At 60.0% G+C, this 19,333-nt stretch overlaps 1 protein-coding gene across 1 annotated transcript in view; it reads left to right on the top strand.

Annotated features, from left to right (window-relative positions):
* LOC142478261 (calmodulin-binding transcription activator 2-like) overlaps nt 1-19,144 on the top strand; it is a 32,390-nt gene extending 13,246 nt beyond the window's left edge. The window contains exons 3-6 of the mRNA XM_075582428.1: nt 1,613-1,684; nt 2,210-2,230; nt 2,994-3,169; nt 19,066-19,144. Coding sequence (XP_075438543.1) covers nt 1,613-1,684; nt 2,210-2,230; nt 2,994-3,169; nt 19,066-19,144 — 348 coding nt within the window. The remainder of the gene's footprint in view (nt 1-1,612; nt 1,685-2,209; nt 2,231-2,993; nt 3,170-19,065) is intronic.
* The last annotated feature ends 189 nt before the right edge of the window (nt 19,145-19,333 follow it).

Below are 19,333 nucleotides of genomic sequence, written 5' to 3'. Positions count from 1 at the left end.
TCTGTACGTGCGGGCGGAATATAAACCTATACGTGCGGAATATAAATCTATACGGGCGGGCGGAATATAAATCTATACGTGCGGGCGGAATATAAATCTATACGGGCGGGCGGAATATAAATCTATACGGGCGGAATATAAATCTACATGCGGGCGGAATATAAATCTATACGGGCGGGCGGAATATAAATCTATACGGGCGGGCGGAATATAAATCTGCACGGTGCGGGCGGAATATAAATCTATACGGGCGGAATATAAATCTATACGTGCGGGCGGAATATAAATCTATACGTGCGGGCGGAATATAAATCTATACGGGCGGGCGGAATATAAATCTATACGGGCGGGCAGAATATAAATCTGCGTGCGGAATATAAATCTACGTGCGGGCGGAATATACATCTATACGTGTGGAATATAAATCTATACGTGCGGAATATAAATCTATACTGTACGTGCGGGCGGAATATAAATCTGTACGTGCGGGCGGAATATAAATCTACACGTGCGGGCGGAATATAAATCTATACGTGCGGAATATAAATCTACATGCGGGCGGAATATACATCTATACGGGCGGGCGGAATATAAATCTATACGTGCGGAATATAAATCTATACGTGCGGAATATAAATCTATACGTGCGGGCGGAATATAAATCTGTACGGGCGGGCGGAATGTAAATCTATACGTGCGGGCGGAATATAAATCTATACGTGCGGGCGGAATATAAATCTATACGGGCGGGCGGAATATAAATCTATACGTGCGGGCGGAATATAAATCTACGGGCGGGCGGAATATAAATCTATACGTGCGGGCGGAATATAAATGTACGGGGCGGGCGGAATATAAATCTCTACGTGCGGGCGGAATATAAATTTATACGGTGCGGGCGGAATATAAATCTATACGGGCGGGCGGAATATAAATCTATACGGGCGGGCGGAATATAAATCTGCACGGTGCGGGCGGAATATAAATCTATACGGGCGGAATATAAATCTATACGTGCGGGCGGAATATAAATCTATACGTGCGGGCGGAATATAAATCTATACGGGCGGGCGGAATATAAATCTATACGGGCGGGCAGAATATAAATCTGCGTGCGGAATATAAATCTACGTGCGGGCGGAATATACATCTATACGTGTGGAATATAAATCTATACGTGCGGAATATAAATCTATACTGTACGTGCGGGCGGAATATAAATCTGTACGTGCGGGCGGAATATAAATCTACACGTGCGGGCGGAATATAAATCTATACGTGCGGGCGGAATATAAATCTATACGGGCGGGCGGAATATAAATCTATACGTGCGGGCGGAATATAAATCTATACGGGCGGGCGGAATATAAATCTATACGGGCGGGCGGAATATAAATTGATCTGATACAGGAGTTACCCTAATTGTACATCCCGTTAGTTTAATGGTCGGGAATCCTTTACTGATCCTATAATGTGAGGCTGCTGCTAATTCTAATCCCGGAAACCCCCGTAACGACCCTGTAAATACAGCCTTGTTGCATATAGCTTCTGTAATCCCTTACTGATCCTACTAATCATTACTGAACCAATTATTCGATCCCGTTATCTATAGGGGCGCAGGTTAAAGGAGCAGCAGGATCTCGCTGCGGCCGTCATACAGCGGTGCTACCGGAAGTACAAGCAGGTACCCTGACCCTATAACCAGAGAGGGGGGGGGGGGCTGTATGGGACCCTATAACCAGAGGGGGGACACCCTATATCTGGCCCTATAACCAGAGGGGGAGACCCCATGTCTGACCCTATAACCAGAGGGGGGCCTATTACCAGAGGGGAGGATCCTATATCTGGCCCTATAACCAGAGGGGGGGGACCCTATATCTGGCCCTATAACCAGAGGGGGGACACCCTATATCTGGCCCTATAACCAGAGGGGGGGGACCCTATATCTGGCCCTATAACCAGAGGGGGGACACCCTATATCTGGCCCTATAACCAGAGGGGGGACACCCTATATCTGACCCTATAACCAGAGGGGGGGCACCCTATATCTGACCCTATAACCGGAGGGGGGACCTCATGCCTGACCCTATAACCAGAGGGGAGATTCATTATACTCCCATAGGGAGTTTGGGGGACCCCCGGGTTATTGTGGGGTATCGCTCCGCCTCTCCTCGCCCCCCCCCCACTAACCCACCTTTTCTTTTGCAAGCTGACATGGATCGCACTGAAGGTAACTCTATCTGCCCTAACCCCCCCCCATTCTCCCCCCTCACTCCCCCGTGCTCCCCCGATGTGTGGCAGGTGATGGCTGGTTGGGGAGGGGCTGCTGGTCTTGGGTAGCAGGGCGAGGGAAGGCGGGTAATTACCCCTCATTGAATTCTGCCCCTTACTGGGGGTAAGAAGTCGAATGGGGATACGATGTCTAATCACTATTCATCTCCCCCCCCCCACTTCTCTCCCCCCCACTTTTCTCCCCCCCCACACTTCTCTCACCCCCACTTCTCTCCCCCCCCACTTCTCTCCCCCCCCACTTCTCTCCCCCCCCCACTTCTCTCCCCCCCCCACTTTTCTCTCCCCCCCCCCACTTCTCGTCGTCCCCCACTTTTCTCTCCCCCCCACTTCTCGTCGTCCCCCACTTCTCTCCCCCCCACTTCTCTCCCTCACCACTTCTCTCCCCCACCACTTCTCTCCCCCCGAACCCCTTCTCTCCCCCACCCCCTTCTCTCCCCCCCCACCCCCTTCTCTCCCCCCACCCGCTTCTCTCCCCTCACCCGCTTCTCTCCCCCCCACCCGCTTCTCTCCCCCCCCCACTTCTCTCCCCCACCACTTCTCTCCCCCCACCCCCTTCTCACCCCCCCACCCGCTTCTCTCCCCGACCCACTTCTCTCCCCCACCAACTTCTCCCCCCCCCACCCACTTCTCCCCCTCCATATCTCTCTGTCCTCCCCCCCCCATCTCTCTGCCCTCACCCCCCTCTCTCATTCCCTCATCAGTATGCCCTGTATAAGAAGATGACGCAGGCGGCCATCTTAATTCAGTCCAAGTTCCGCAGTTACTACGAGCAGAAGCGTTTCCAGCAGAGTCGCCGGGCGGCGGTTCTCATCCAGCAGTGTTACCGCAGTTACCGGGAGGGGACGCGCGCGGGACCGGCGCTGCCGCACCGCATCAAGTGAGCGCGCTCTGCTACACCGCGCGCCCCCCCCTACACCATGTCCCCCCTCCTATACCGGCGCTGCAGCACCGCATCATGTGAGCGCTCTGCTACACCGCGCGCCCCCCCTACACCATGTCCCCCCTCCTATACCGGCGCTGCAGCACCGCATCAAGTGAGCGCGCTCTGCTACACCGCGCGCCCCCCTACACCATGTCCCCCTCCTATACCGGCGCTGCAGCACCGCATCATGTGAGCGCTCTGCTACACCGCGCGCCCCCCTACACCATGTCCCCCTCCTATACCGGCGCTGCAGCACCGCATCAAGTGAGCGCGCTCTGCTACACCGTGCGCCCCCCTACACCATGTCCCCCTCCTATACCGGCGCTGCAGCACCGCATCATGTGAGCGCTCTGCTACACCGCGCGCCCCCCCTACACCATGTCCCCCTCCTATACCGGCGCTGCAGCACCGCATCAAGTGAGCGCGCTCTGCTACACCGCGCGCCCCCCTACACCATGTCCCCCCTCCTATACCGGCGCTGCAGCACCGCATCATGTGAGCGCGCTCTGCTACACCGCGCGCTCCCCTACACCATGTCCCCCTCCTATACCGGCGCTGCAGCACCGCATCATGTGAGCGCTCTGCTACACCGCGCGCCCCCCTACACCATGTCCCCCCTCCTATACCGGCGCTGCAGCACCGTATCAAGTGAGCGCGCTCTGCTACACCGCGCGCCCCCCTACACCATGTCCCCCCTCCTATACCGGCGCTGCAGCACCGCATCATGTGAGCGCGCTCTGCTACACCGCGCGCTCCCCTACACCATGTCCCCCCTCCTATACCGGCGCTGCAGCACCGCATCATGTGAGCGCTCTGCTACACCGCGCGCCCCCCTACACCATGTCCCCCCTCCTATACCGGCGCTGCAGCACCGCATCATGTGAGCGCTCTGCTACACCGCGCGCTCCCCCTACACCATGTCCCCCCTCCTATACCGGCGCTGCAGCACCGCATCATGTGAGCGCTCTGCTACACCGCGCGCCCCCCTACACCATGTCCCCCCTCCTATACCGGCGCTGCAGCACCGCATCATGTGAGCGCGCTCTGCTACACCGCGCGCCCCCCCTACACCATGTCCCCCTCCTATACCGGCGCTGCAGCACCGCATCATGTGAGCGCTCTGCTATACCGCGCGCCCCCCTACACCATGTCCCCCCTCCTATACCGGCGCTGCAGCACCGCATCATGTGAGCGCGCTCTGCTACACCGCGCGCCCCCCTACACCATGTCCCCCCTCCTATACCGGCGCTGCAGCACCGCATCATGTAAGCGCTCTGCTACACCGCGCACCCCCCCTACACCATGTCCCCCCTCCTATACCGGCGCTGCAGCACCGCATCATGTGAGCGCTCTGCTACACCGCGCCTCCCCTACACCATGTCCCCCCTCCTATACCGGCGCTGCAGCACCGCATCATGTGAGCGCTCAGCTACACCGCGCCCCCCTACACCATGTCCCCCCTCCTATACCGGCGCTGCAGCACCGCATCATGTGAGCGCTCTGCTACACCGCGCCCCCCCTACACCATGTCCCCCTCCTATACCGGCGCTGCAGCACCGCATCATGTGAGCGCGCTCTGCTACACGCGCGCCCCCCTACACCATGTCCCCCCTCCTATACCGGCGCTGCAGCACCGCATCATGTGAGCGCTCTGCTACACCGCGCGCCCCCCTACACCATGTCCCCCCTCCTATACCGGCGCTGCAGCACCGCATCATGTGAGCGCTCTGCTACACCGCGCCCCCCCCTACACCATGTCCCCCTCCTATACCGGCGCTGCAGCACCGCATCATGTGAGCGCTCTGCTACACCGCGCCCCCCCTACACCATGTCCCCCCTCCTATACCGGCGCTGCAGCACCGCATCATGTGAGCGCGCTCTGCTACACCGCGCGCCCCCCTACACCATGTCCCCCCTCCTATACCGGCGCTGCAGCACCGCATCATGTGAGCGCTCTGCTATACCGCGCGCCCCCCCTACACCATGTCCCCCCTCCTATACCGGCGCTGCAGCACCGCATCATGTGAGCGCTCTGCTACACCGCGCCCCCCCCTACACCATGTCCCCCTCCTATACCGGCGCTGCAGCACCGCATCATGTGAGCGCTCTGCTACACCGCGCGCCCCCTACACCATGTCCCCCCTCCTATACCGGCGCTGCAGCACCGCATCATGTGAGCGCTCTGCTACACCGCGCCCCCCCTACACCATGTCCCCCCTCCTATACCGGCGCTGCAGCACCGCATCATGTGAGCGCTCTGCTACACCGCGCGCCCCCCCTACACCATGTCCCCCCTCCTATACCGGCGCTGCAGCACCGCATCATGTGAGCGCTCTGCTACACCGCGCGCCCCCCTACACCATGTCCCCCCTCCTATACCGGCGCTGCAGCACCGCATCATGTGAGCGCTCTGCTACACCGCGCGCCCCCCTACACCATGTCCCCCCTCCTATACCGGCGCTGCAGCACCGCATCATGTGAGCGCTCTGCTACACCGCGCGCCCCCTACACCATGTCCCCCTCCTATACCGGCGCTGCAGCACCGCATCATGTGAGCGCGCTCTGCTACACCGCGCGCCCCCCCTACACCATGTCCCCCCTCCTATACCGGCGCTGCAGCACCGCATCATGTGAGCGCTCTGCTACACCGCGCGCCCCCCCCTACACCATGTCCCCCTCCTATACCGGCGCTGCAGCACCGCATCATGTGAGCGCTCTGCTACACCGCGCGCCCCCCTACACCATGTCCCCCCTCCTATACCTGCGCTGCAGCACCGCATCATGTGAGCGCTCTGCTACACCGCGCGCTCCCCTACACCATGTCCCCCCTCCTATACCGGCGCTGCAGCACCGCATCATGTGAGCGCGCTCTGCTACACCGCGCACCCCCCCTACACCGCGCGCCCCCCTACACCATGTCCCCCCTCCTATACCGGCGCTGCAGCACCGCATCATGTGAGCGCTCTGCTACACCGCGCGCCCCCCTACACCATGTCCCCCCTCCTATACCGGCGCTGCAGCACCGCATCATGTGAGCGCTCTGCTACACCGCGCCCCCCCTACACCATGTCCCCCCTCCTATACCGGCGCTGCAGCACCGCATCAAGTGAGCGCTCTGCTACACCGCGCGCCCCCCTACACCATGTCCCCCCTCCTATACCGGCGCTGCAGCACCGCATCATGTGAGCGCTCTGCTACACCGCGCGCCCCCCCCTACACCATGTCCCCCCTCCTATACCGGCGCTGCAGCACCGCATCATGTGAGCGCTCTGCTACACCGCGCGCCCCCTACACCATGTCCCCCTCCTATACCGGCGCTGCAGCACCGCATCATGTGAGCGCTCTGCTACACCGCGCGCCCCCCCTACACCATGTCCCCCCTCCTATACCGGCGCTGCAGCACCGCATCATGTGAGCGCTCAGCTACACCGCGCGCCCCCCCCCCTACACCATGTCCCCCTCCTATACCGGCGCTGCAGCACCGCATCATGTGAGTGCTCTGCTACACCGCGCGCCCCCCTACACCATGTCCCCCCTCCTATACCGGCGCTTCTGCACCGCATCATGTGAGCGCTCAGCTACACCGCGCGCCCCCCCCCTACACCATGTCCCCCCTCCTATACCGGCGCTGCAGCACCGCATCATGTGAGCGCTCTGCCACACCGCGCCCCCCTACACCATGTCCCCCCTCCTATACCGGCGCTGCAGCACCGCATCATGTGAGCGCGCTCTGCTACACCGCGCGCCCCCCTACACCATGTCCCCCCTCCTATACCGGCGCTGCAGCACCGCATCATGTGAGCGCTCTGCTACACCGCGCACCCCCCCTACACCATGTCCCCCCTCCTATACCGGCGCTGCAGCACCGCATCATGTGAGCGCTCTGCTACACCGCGCCCCCCCTACACCATGTCCCCCCTCCTATACCGGCGCTGCAGCACCGCATCATGTGAGCGCTCTGCTACACCGCGCCCCCCCTACACCATGTCCCCCCTCCTATACCGGCGCTGCAGCACCGCATCATGTGAGCGCTCTGCTACACCGCGCGCCCCCCCTACACCATGTCCCCCTCCTATACCGGCGCTGCAGCACCGCATCATGTGAGCGCTCTGCTACACCGCGCGCCCCCCTACACCATGTCCCCCCTCCTATACCGGCGCTGCAGCACCGCATCATGTGAGCGCTCTGCTACACCGCGCGCCCCCCTACACCATGTCCCCCTCCTATACCGGCGCTGCAGCACCGCATCATGTGAGCGTTCTGCTACACCGCGCGCCCCCCTACACCATGTCCCCCCTCCTATACCGGCGCTGCAGCACCGCATCATGTGAGCGCTCTGCTACACCGCGCGCCCCCCCCTACACCATGTCCCCCTCCTATACCGGCGCTGCAGCACCGCATCATGTGAGCGCTCTGCTACACCGCGCGCCCCCTACACCATGTCCCCCCTCCTATACCGGCGCTGCAGCACCGCATCATGTGAGCGCTCTGCTACACCGCGCGCCCCCCTACACCATGTCCCCCTCCTATACCGGCGCTGCAGCACCGCATCATGTGAGCGCTCTGCTACACCGCGCGCCCCCCTACACCATGTCCCCCTCCTATACCGGCGCTGCAGCACCGCATCATGTGAGCGCTCTGCTACACCGCGCCCCCCTACACCATGTCCCCCTCCTATACCGGCGCTGCAGCACCGCATCATGTGAGCGCGCTCTGCTACACCGCGCGCCCCCCCCTACACCATGTCCCCCCTCCTATACCGGCGCTGCAGCACCGCATCATGTGAGCGCTCTGCTACACCGCGCGCCCCCCCTACACCATGTCCCCCCTCCTATACCGGCGCTGCAGCACCGCATCATGTGAGCGCTCAGCTACACCGCGCCCCCCCTACACCATGTCCCCCTCCTATACCGGCGCTGCAGCACCGCATCATGTGAGCGCTCTGCTACACCGCGCGCCCCCTACACCATGTCCCCCCTCCTATACCGGCGCTGCAGCACCGCATCATGTGAGCGCTCTGCTACACCGCGCGCCCCCCCTACACCATGTCCCCCCTCCTATACCGGCGCTGCAGCACCGCATCATGTGAGTGCTCTGCTACACCGCGCGCCCCCCTACACCATGTCCCCCCCTCCTATACCGGCGCTGCAGCACCGCATCATGTAAGCGCTCTGCTACACCGCGCGCCCCCCCTACACCATGTCCCCCCTCCTATACCGGCGCTGCAGCACCGCATCATGTGAGCGCGCTCTGCTACACCGCGCGCCTCCTACACCATGTCCCCCCTCCTATACCGGCGCTGCAGCACCGCATCATGTGAGCGCTCTGCTACACCGCGCCCCCCCTACACCATGTCCCCCTCCTATACCGGCGCTGCAGCACCGCATCATGTGAGCGCGCCCCCCTACACCGCGCGCCCCCCTACACCATGTCCCCCCTCCTATACCTGCGCTGCAGCACCGCATCATGTGAGCGCTCTGCTACACCGCGCGCCTCCCTACACCATGTCCCCCTCCTATACCGGCGCTGCAGCACCGCATCATGTGAGCGCTCTGCTACACCGCGCGCCCCCCTACACCATGTCCCCCTCCTATACCGGCGCTGCAGCACCGCATCATGTGAGCGCTCTGCTACACCGCGCGCCCCCCTACACCATGTCCCCCCTCCTATACCGGCGCTGCAGCACCGCATCATGTGAGCGCGCTCTGCTACACCGTGCGCCCCCTACACCATGTCCCCCTCCTATACCGCGCTGCAGCACCGCATCATGTGAGCGCTCTGCTACACCGCGCCCCCCCTACACCATGTCCCCCCTCCTATACCGGCGCTGCAGCACCGCATCATGTGAGCGCTCTGCTACACCGCGCCCCCCCTACACCATGTCCCCCTCCTATACCGGCGCTGCAGCACCGCATCATGTGAGCGCTCTAGTACACCGCGCCCCCCCTACACCATGTCCCCCTCCTATACCGGCGCTGCAGCACCGCATCATGTGAGCGCTCTGCTACACCGCGCCCCCCCCTACACCATGTCCCCCTCCTATACCGGCGCTGCAGCACCGCATCATGTGAGCGCTCTGCTACACCGCGCGCCCCTACACCATGTCACCCCTCCTATACCGGCGCTGCAGCACCGCATCATGTGAGCGCTCTGCTACACCGCGCCCCCCCTACACCATGTCCCCCCTCCTATACCGGCGCTGCAGCACCGCATCATGTGAGCGCGCTCTGCTACACCGCGCCCCCCCTACACCATGTCCCCCTCCTATACCGGCGCTGCAGCACCGCATCATGTGAGCGCTCTAGTACACCGCGCCCCCCCTACACCATGTCCCCCCTCCTATACCGGCGCTGCAGCACCGCATCATGTGAGCGCTCTAGTACACCGCGCGCCCCCCTACACCATGTCCCCCTCCTATACCGGCGCTGCAGCACCGCATCATGTGAGCGCTCTGCTACACCGCGCCCCCCCTACACCATGTCCCCCTCCTATACCGGCGCTGCAGCACCGCATCATGTGAGCGCTCTAGTACACAGCGCCCCCCTACACCATGTCCCCCCTCCTATACCGGCGCTGCAGCACCGCATCATGTGAGCGCGCTCTGCTACACCGCGCGCCCCCCCTACACCATGTTCCCCTCCTATACCGGCGCTGCAGCACCGCATCATGTGAGCGCTCTAGTACACCGCGCCCCCCCTACACCATGTCCCCCTCCTATACCGGCGCTGCAGCACCGCATCATGTGAGCGCTCTGCTACACCGCGCCCCCCCTACACCATGTCCCCCTCCTATACCGGCGCTGCAGCACCGCATCATGTGAGCGCTCTGCTACACCGCGCCCCCCCTACACCATGTCCCCCTCCTATACCGGCGCTGCAGCACCGCATCATGTGAGCGCTCTGCAGCACCGCATCATGTGAGCGCTCTAGTACACAGCGCCCCCCCTACACCATGTCCCCCCTCCTATACCGGCGCTGCAGCACCGCATCATGTGAGCGCGCTCTGCTACACCGCGCCCCCCCTACACCATGTCCCCCTCCTATACCGGCGCTGCAGCACCGCATCATGTGAGCGCGCTCTGCTACACCGCGCGCCCCCCTACACCATGTCCCCCCTCCTATACCGGCGCTGCAGCACCGCATCATGTGAGCGCTCTGCTACACCGCGCGCCCCCCCCCTACACCATGTCCCCCCTCCTATACCGGCGCTGCAGCACCGCATCATGTGAGCGCTCTGCTACACCGCGCCCCCCTACACCATGTCCCCCCTCCTATACCGGCGCTGCAGCACCGCATCATGTGAGCGCTCTGCTACACCGCGCGCCCCCTACACCATGTCCCCCCTCCTATACCGGCGCTGCAGCACCGCATCATGTGAGCGATCTGCTACACCGCGCGCCCCCCCTACACCATGTCCCCCCTCCTATACCGGCGCTGCGCACCGCATCATGTGAGCGCTCTGCTACACCGCGCGCCCCCCTACACCATGTCCCCCTCCTATACCGGCGCTGCAGCACCGCATCATGTGAGCGCTCTGCTACACCGCGCTCCCCCTACACCATGTCCCCCCTCCTATACCGGCGCTGCAGCACCGCATCATGTGAGCGCTCTGCTACACCGCGCGCCCCCCCTACACCATGTCCCCCCTCCTATACCGGCGCTGCAGCACCGCATCATGTGAGCGCTCTGCTACACCGCGCGCCCCTACACCATGTCACCCCTCCTATACCGGCGCTGCAGCACCGCATCATGTGAGCGCTCTGCTACACCGCGCCCCCCCTACACCATGTCCCCCCTCCTATACCGGCGCTGCAGCACCGCATCATGTGAGCGCGCTCTGCTACACCGCGCCCCCCCTACACCATGTCCCCCTCCTATACCGGCGCTGCAGCACCGCATCATGTGAGCGCTCTGCTACACCGCGCGCCCCCTACACCATGTCCCCCCTCCTATACCGGCGCTGCAGCACCGCATCATGTGAGCGCTCTGCTACACCGCGCGCCCCCCTACACCATGTCCCCCCTCCTATACCGGCGCTGCAGCACCGCATCATGTGAGCGCTCTGCTACACCGCGCCCCCCTACACCATGTCCCCCCTCCTATACCGGCGCTGCAGCACCGCATCATGTGAGCGCTCAGCTACACCGCGCCCCCCCTACACCATGTCCCCCTCCTATACCGGCGCTGCAGCACCGCATCATGTGAGCGCTCTGCTACACCGCGCGCCCCCCTACACCATGTCCCCCCTCCTATACCGGCGCTGCAGCACCGCATCATGTGAGCGCTCTGCTACACCGCGCCCCCCTACACCATGTCCCCCCCTCCTATACCGGCGCTGCAGCACCGCATCATGTGAGCGCTCTGCTACACCGCGCCCCCCCTACACCATGTCCCCCCTCCTATACCGGCGCTGCAGCACCGCATCATGTGAGCGCTCTGCTACACCGCGCGCCCCTACACCATGTCCCCCCTCCTATACCGGCGCTGCAGCACCGCATCATGTGAGCGCTCTGCTACACCGCGCCCCCCTACACCATGTCCCCCCTCCTATACCGGCGCTGCAGCACCGCATCATGTGAGCGCTCTGCTACACCGCGCGCCCCCCCCTACACCATGTCCCCCTCCTATACCGGCGCTGCAGCACCGCATCATGTGAGCGCTCTGCTACACCGCGCGCCCCCCCTACACCATGTCCCCCCTCCTATACCGGCGCTGCAGCACCGCATCATGTGAGCGCTCTGCTACACCGCGCGCCCCCCCTACACCATGTCCCCCTCCTATACCGGCGCTGCAGCACCGCATCATGTGAGCGCTCTGCTACACCGCGCGCCCCCCTACACCATGTCCCCCCTCCTATACCGGCGCTGCAGCACCGCATCATGTGAGCGCTCTGCTACACCGCGCCCCCCCTACACCATGTCCCCCCTCCTATACCGGCGCTGCAGCACCGCATCATGTGAGCGCGCTCTTGTACACAGCGCCCCCCCTACACCATGTCCCCCTCCTATACCGGCGCTGCAGCACCGCATCATGTGAGCGCTCTGCTACACCGCGCGCCCCCCTACACCATGTCCCCCTCCTATACCGGCGCTGCAGCACCGCATCATGTGAGCGCTCAGCTACACCGCGCCCCCCCCTACACCATGTCCCCCTCCTATACCGGCGCTGCAGCACCGCATCATGTGAGCGCTCTGCTACACCGCGCGCCCCCCTACACCATGTCCCCCCTCCTATACCGGCGCTGCAGCACCGCATCATGTGAGCGCTCTGCTACACCGCGCGCCCCCCCTACACCATGTCCCCCCTCCTATACCGGCGCTGCAGCACCGTATCATGTGAGCGCGCTCTGCTACACCGCGCGCCCCCCTACACCATGTCCCCCTCCTATACCGGCGCTGCAGCACCGCATCATGTGAGCGCTCTGCTACACCGTGCCCCCCCTACACCATGTCCCCCCTCCTATACCGGCGCTGCAGCACCGCATCATGTGAGCGCTCTGCTACACCGCGCCCCCCCTACACCATGTCCCCCTCCTATACCGGCGCTGCAGCACCGCATCATGTGAGCGCTCTACTACACCGCGCGCCCCCCCTACACCATGTCCCCCCTCCTATACCGGCGCTGCAGCACCGCATCATGTGAGCGCGCTCTGCTACACCGCGCGCCCCCTACACCATGTCCCCCTCCTATACCGGCGCTGCAGCACCGCATCATGTGAGCGCTCTGCTACACCGCGCACCCCCCCTACACCATGTCCCCCTCCTATACCGGCGCTGCAGCACCGCATCATGTGAGCGCTCTGCTACACCGCGCGCCCCCCTACACCATGTCCCCCCTCCTATACCGGCGCTGCAGCACCGCATCATGTGAGCGCTCTGCTACACCGCGCGCCCCCCCTACACCATGTCCCCCCTCCTATACCTGCGCTGCAGCACCGCATCATGTGAGCGCTCTGCTACACCGCGCGCCCCCCTACACCATGTCCCCCCTCCTATACCGGCGCTACAGCACCGCATCATGTGAGCGTTCTGCTACACCGCGCGCCCCCCCTACACCATGTCCCCCTCCTACACCGCGCTCCCCCCCTACACCATGTCCCCCTCCTATACCGGCGCTGCAGCACCGCATCATGTGAGCGCGCTCTGCTACACCGCGCGCCCCCCCCTACACCATGTCCCCCTCCTATACCGGCGCTGCAGCACCGCATCATGTGAGCGCTCTGCTACACCGCGCCCCCCCCTACACCATGTCCCCCTCCTATACCGGCGCTGCAGCACCGCATCATGTGAGCGCTCTGCTACACCGCGCGCCCCCCCTACACCATGTCCCCCCTCCTATACCGGCGCTGCAGCACCGCATCATGTGAGCGCTCTGCTACACCGCGCCCCCCCCTACACCATGTCCCCCCTCCTATACCGGCGCTGCAGCACCGCATCATGTGAGCGCTCTGCTACACCGCGCCCCCCCCTACACCATGTCCCCCCTCCTATACCGGCGCTGCAGCACCGCATCATGTGAGTGCTCTGCCACACCGCGCCCCCCCCCACCATGTCCCCCTCCTATACCGGCGCTGCAGCACCGCATCATGTGAGCGCTCTGCTACACCGCGCGCCCCCCTACACCATGTCCCCCCTCCTATACCGGCGCTGCAGCACCGCATCATGTGAGCGCTCTGCTACACCGCGCCCCCCTACACCATGTCCCCCCTCCTATACCGGCGCTGCAGCACCGCATCATGTGAGCGCTCTGCTACACCGCGCGCCCCCCCCTACACCATGTCCCCCTCCTATACCGGCGCTGCAGCACCGCATCATGTGAGCGCTCTGCTACACCGCGCCCCCCCTACACCATGTCCCCCTCCTATACCGGCGCTGCAGCACCGCATCATGTGAGCGCGCTCTGCTACACCGCGCGCCCCCCCTACACCATGTCCCCCCTCCTATACCGGCGCTACAGCACCGCATCATGTGAGCGCTCTGCTACACCGCGCGCCCCCCCCCCTACACCATGTCCCCCCTCCTATACCGGCGCTGCAGCACCGCATCATGTGAGCGCGCTCTGCTACACCGCGCGTCCCCCCTCCTATACCGGCGCTGCAGCACCGCATCATGTGAGCGCGCTCTGCTACACCGCGCGCCCCCCTCCTAGTATTAGGTTAGAGTTAGTATTCTCTGCTGTTCCTGTGTGTGTTAGTATTCTCTGCTGCTCGCACACTGCTGTTCCTGTGTGTGTTAGTATTCTCTGCTGCTCGCACTCTGCTGTTCCTGTGTGTTAGTATTCTCTGCTGCTCGCACTCTGCTGTTCCTGTGTGTGTTAGTATTCTCTGCTGCTCGCACTCTGCTGTTCCTGTGTGTTAGTATTCTCTGCTGCTCGCACTCTGCTGTTCCTGTGTGTGTTAGTATTCTCTGCTGCTCGCACTCTGCTGTTCCTGTGTGTGTTAGTATTCTCTGCTGCTCGCACTTTGCTGTTCCTGTGTGTGTTAGTATTCTCTGCTGCTCGCACGCTGCTGTTCCTGTGTGTGTTAGTATTCTCTGCTGCTCGCACTCTGCTGTTCCTGTGTGTTAGTATTCTCTGCTGCTCGCACTCTGCTGTTCCTGTGTGTGTTAGTATTCTCTGCTGCTCGCACTCTGCTGTTCCTGTGTGTTAGTATTCTCTGCTGCTCGCACTCTGCTGTTCCTGTGTGTTAGTATTCTCTGCTGCTCGCACTCTGCTGTTCCTGTGTGTTAGTATTCTCTGCTGCTCGCACGCTGCTGTTCCTGTGTGTGTTAGTATTCTCTGCTGCTCGCACTCTGCTGTTCCTGTGTGTGTTAGTATTCTCTGCTGCTCGCACTCTGCTGTTCCTGTGTGTGTTAGTATTCTCTGCTGCTCGCACTCTGCTGCTCCTGTGTGGGTTAGTGTTGGTTAGTATTCTCTGCTGCTCGCACTCTGCTGCTCCTGTGTGGGTTAGTGTTGGTTAGTATTCTCTGCTGCTCCTGTGTGGGTTAGTGTTGGTTAGTATTCTCTGCTGCTCCTGTGTGGGTTAGTGTTGGTTAGTATTCTCTGCTGCTCCTGTGTGGGTTAGTGTTGGTTAGTATTCTCTGCTGCTCCTGTGTGGGTTAGTGTTGGTTAGTATTCTCTGCTGCTCCTGTGTGGGTTAGTGTTGGTTAGTATTCTCTGCTGCTCCTGTGTGGGTTAGTGTTGGTTAGTATTCTCTGCTGCTCCTGTGTGGGTTAGTGTTGGTTAGTATTCTCTGCTGCTCCTGTGTGGGTTAGTGTTGGTTAGTATTCTCTGCTGCTCCTGTGTGGGTTAGTGTTGGTTAGTATTCTCTGCTGCTCCTGTGTGGGTTAGTGTTGGTTAGTATTCTCTGCTGCTCCTGTGTGGGTTAGTGTTGGTTAGTATTCTCTGCTGCTCCTGTGTGGGTTAGTGTTGGTTAGTATTCTCTGCTGCTCCTGTGTGGGTTAGTGTTGGTTAGTATTCTCTGCTGCTCCTGTGTGGGTTAGTGTTGGTTAGTATTCTCTGCTGCTCCTGTGTGGGTTAGTGTTGGTTAGTATTCTCTGCTGCTCCTGTGTGGGTTAGAGTGGGTTAGTATTCTCTGCTGTTCCTGTGTGGGTTAGAGTTGGTTAGTATTCCCTGCTGCTCCTGTGTGGGTTAGTGTTGGTTAGTATTCTCTGCTGCTCCTGTGTGGGTTAGTGTTGGTTAGTATTCTCTGCTGCTCCTGTGTGGGTTAGTGTTGGTTAGTATTCTCTGCTGCTCCTGTGTGGGTTAGTGTTGGTTAGTATTCTCTGCTGCTCCTGTGTGGGTTAGTGTTGGTTAGTATTCTCTGCTGCTCCTGTGTGGGTTAGTGTTGGTTAGTATTCTCTGCTGCTCCTGTGTGGGTTAGTGTGGGTTAGTATTCTCTGCTGCTCCTGTGTGGGTTAGTGTGGGTTAGTATTCTCTGCTGCTCCTGTGTGGGTTAGTGTTGGTTAGTATTCTCTGCTGCTCCTGTGTGGGTTAGTGTTGGTTAGTATTCCCTGCTGCTCCTGTGTGGGTTAGTGTTGGTTAGTATTCTCTGCTGCTCCTGTGTGGGTTAGTGTTGGTTAGTATTCTCTGCTGCTCCTGTGTGGGTTAGTGTTGGTTAGTATTCCCTGCTGCTCCTGTGTGGGTTAGTGTTGGTTAGTATTCTCTGCTGCTCCTGTGTGGGTTAGTGTTGGTTAGTATTCTCTGCTGCTCCTGTGTGGGTTAGTGTTGGTTAGTATTCTCTGCTGCTCCTGTGTGGGTTAGTGTTGGTTAGTATTCTCTGCTGCTCCTGTGTGGGTTAGTGTTGGTTAGTATTCTCTGCTGCTCCTGTGTGGGTTAGTGTTGGTTAGTATTCTCTGCTGCTCCTGTGTGGGTTAGTGTTGGTTAGTATTCTCTGCTGCTCCTGTGTGGGTTAGTGTTGGTTAGTATTCTCTGCTGCTCCTGTGTGGGTTAGTGTTGGTTAGTATTCTCTGCTGCTCCTGTGTGGGTTAGTGTTGGTTAGTATTCTCTGCTGCTCCTGTGTGGGTTAGTGTTGGTTAGTATTCTCTGCTGCTCCTGTGTGGGTTAGTGTTGGCTAGTATTCTCTGCTGCTCCTGTGTGGGTTAGTGTTGGTTAGTATTCTCTGCTGCTCCTGTGTGGGTTAGTGTTGGTTAGTAATCTCTGCTGCTCCTGTGTGGGTTAGTGTGGGTTAGTATTCTCTGCTGTTCCTGTGTGGGTTAGTGTTGGTTAGTATTCTCTGCTGCTCCTGTGTGGGTTAGTGTTGGTTAGTATTCTCTGCTGCTCCTGTGTGGGTTAGTGTTGGTTAGTATTCCCTGCTGCTCCTGTGTGGGTTAGTGTTGGTTAGTATTCCCTGCTGCTCCTGTGTGGGTTAGTGTTGGTTAGTATTCTCTGCTGCTCCTGTGTGGGTTAGTGTTGGTTAGTATTCTCTGCTGCTCCTGTGTGGGTTAGTGTTGGTTAGTATTCTCTGCTGCTCCTGTGTGGGTTAGTGTTGGTTAGTATTCTCTGCTGCTCCTGTGTGGGTTAGTGTTGGTTAGTATTCTCTGCTGCTCCTGTGTGGGTTAGTGTTGGTTAGTATTCTCTGCTGCTCCTGTGTGGGTTAGTGTTGGTTAGTATTCCCTGCTGCTCCTGTGTGGGTTAGTGTTGGTTAGTATTCTCTGCTGCTCCTGTGTGGGTTAGAGTGGGTTAGTATTCTCTGCTGTTCCTGTGTGGGTTAGAGTTGGTTAGTATTCCCTGCTGCTCCTGTGTGGGTTAGTGTTGGTTAGTATTCTCTGCTGCTCCTGTGTGGGTTAGTGTTGGTTAGTATTCTCTGCTGCTCCTGTGTGGGTTAGTGTTGGTTAGTATTCTCTGCTGCTCCTGTGTGGGTTAGTGTTGGTTAGTATTCTCTGCTGCTCCTGTGTGGGTTAGTGTTGGTTAGTATTCTCTGCTGCTCCTGTGTGGGTTAGTGTTGGTTAGTATTCTCTGCTGCTCCTGTGTGGGTTAGTGTGGGTTAGTATTCTCTGCTGCTCCTGTGTGGGTTAGTGTGGGTTAGTATTCTCTGCTGCTCCTGTGTGGGTTAGTGTTGGTTAGTATTCTCTGCTGCTCCTGTGTGGGTTAGTGTTGGTTAGTATTCCTGCTGCTCCTGTGTGGGTTAGTGTTGGTTAGTATTCTCTGCTGCTCCTGTGTGGGTTAGTGTTGGTTAGTATTCTCTGCTGCTCCTGTGTGGGTTAGTGTTGGTTAGTATTCCCTGCTGCTCCTGTGTGGGTTAGTGTTGGTTAGTATTCTCTGCTGCTCCTGTGTGGGTTAGTGTTGGTTAGTATTCTCTGCTGCTCCTGTGTGGGTTAGTGTTGGTTAGTATTCTCTGCTGCTCCTGTGTGGGTTAGTGTTGGTTAGTATTCTCTGCTGCTCCTGTGTGGGTTAGTGTTGGTTAGTATTCTCTGCTGCTCCTGTGTGGGTTAGTGTTGGTTAGTATTCTCTGCTGCTCCTGTGTGGGTTAGTGTTGGTTAGTATTCTCTGCTGCTCCTGTGTGGGTTAGTGTTGGTTAGTATTCTCTGCTGCTCCTGTGTGGGTTAGTGTTGGTTAGTATTCTCTGCTGCTCCTGTGTGGGTTAGTGTTGGTTAGTATTCTCTGCTGCTCCTGATGTGGGTTAGTGTTGGTTAGTATTCTCTGCTGCTCCTGTGTGGGTTAGTGTTGGCTAGTATTCTCTGCTGCTCCTGTGTGGGTTAGTGTTGGTTAGTATTCTCTGCTGCTCCTGTGTGGGTTAGTGTTGGTTAGTAATCTCTGCTGCTCCTGTGTGGGTTAGTGTGGGTTAGTATTCTCTGCTGTCCTGTGTGGGTTAGTGTTGGTTAGTATTCTCTGCTGCTCCTGTGTGGGTTAGTGTTGGTTAGTATTCTCTGCTGCTCCTGTGTGGGTTAGTGTTGGTTAGTATTCCCTGCTGCTCCTGTGTGGGTTAGTGTTGGTTAGTATTCTCTGCTGCTCCTGTGTGGGTTAGTGTTGGTTAGTATTCTCTGCTGCTCCTGTGTGGGTTAGTGTTGGTTAGTATTCTCTGCTGCTCCTGTGTGGGTTAGTGTTGGTTAGTATTCTCTGCTGCTCCTGTGTGGGTTAGTGTTGGTTAGTATTCTCTGCTGCTCCTGTGTGGGTTAGTGTTGGTTAGTATTCTCTGCTGCTCCTGTGTGGGTTAGTGTTGGTTAGTATTCTCTGCTGCTCCTGTGTGGGTTAGTGTTGGTTAGTATTCCCTGCTGCTCCTGTGTGGGTTAGTGTTGGTTAGTATTCTCTGCTGCTCCTGTGTGGGTTAGTGTTGGTTAGTATTCTCTGCTGCTCCTGTGTGGGTTAGTGTTGGTTAGTATTCTCTGCTGCTCCTGTGTGGGTTAGTGTTGGTTAGTATTCTCTGCTGCTCCGCAGGGGTTCCTTCCTGACCAAAAAGCAGGACCAGGCGGCGCGGAAAATCATGCGATTCCTGAGACGCTGCCGGCACAGGTAACGGCGCCGGGGGGGGGAGCGCTGCACGGGGGGGGGGGAGCGCTGCACGGGGGGGAGCGCTGCACGGGGGGGGGGGAGAGCGCTGCCGGGGGGGAGAGCGCTGCACGGGGGGGGCGAGAGAGGGGGGAGGGTGGCACTGCTGGGTGTGCAGAGAGGGGGAGGGTGGCACTGCTGGGTGTGCAGAGAGGGG

Source organism: Ascaphus truei, unplaced genomic scaffold, assembly GCF_040206685.1.
Source record: "Ascaphus truei isolate aAscTru1 unplaced genomic scaffold, aAscTru1.hap1 HAP1_SCAFFOLD_2341, whole genome shotgun sequence".
Lineage (NCBI taxonomy): Eukaryota > Metazoa > Chordata > Amphibia > Anura > Ascaphidae > Ascaphus > Ascaphus truei.
This window is presented reverse-complemented; position numbering and strand designations above follow the sequence as displayed.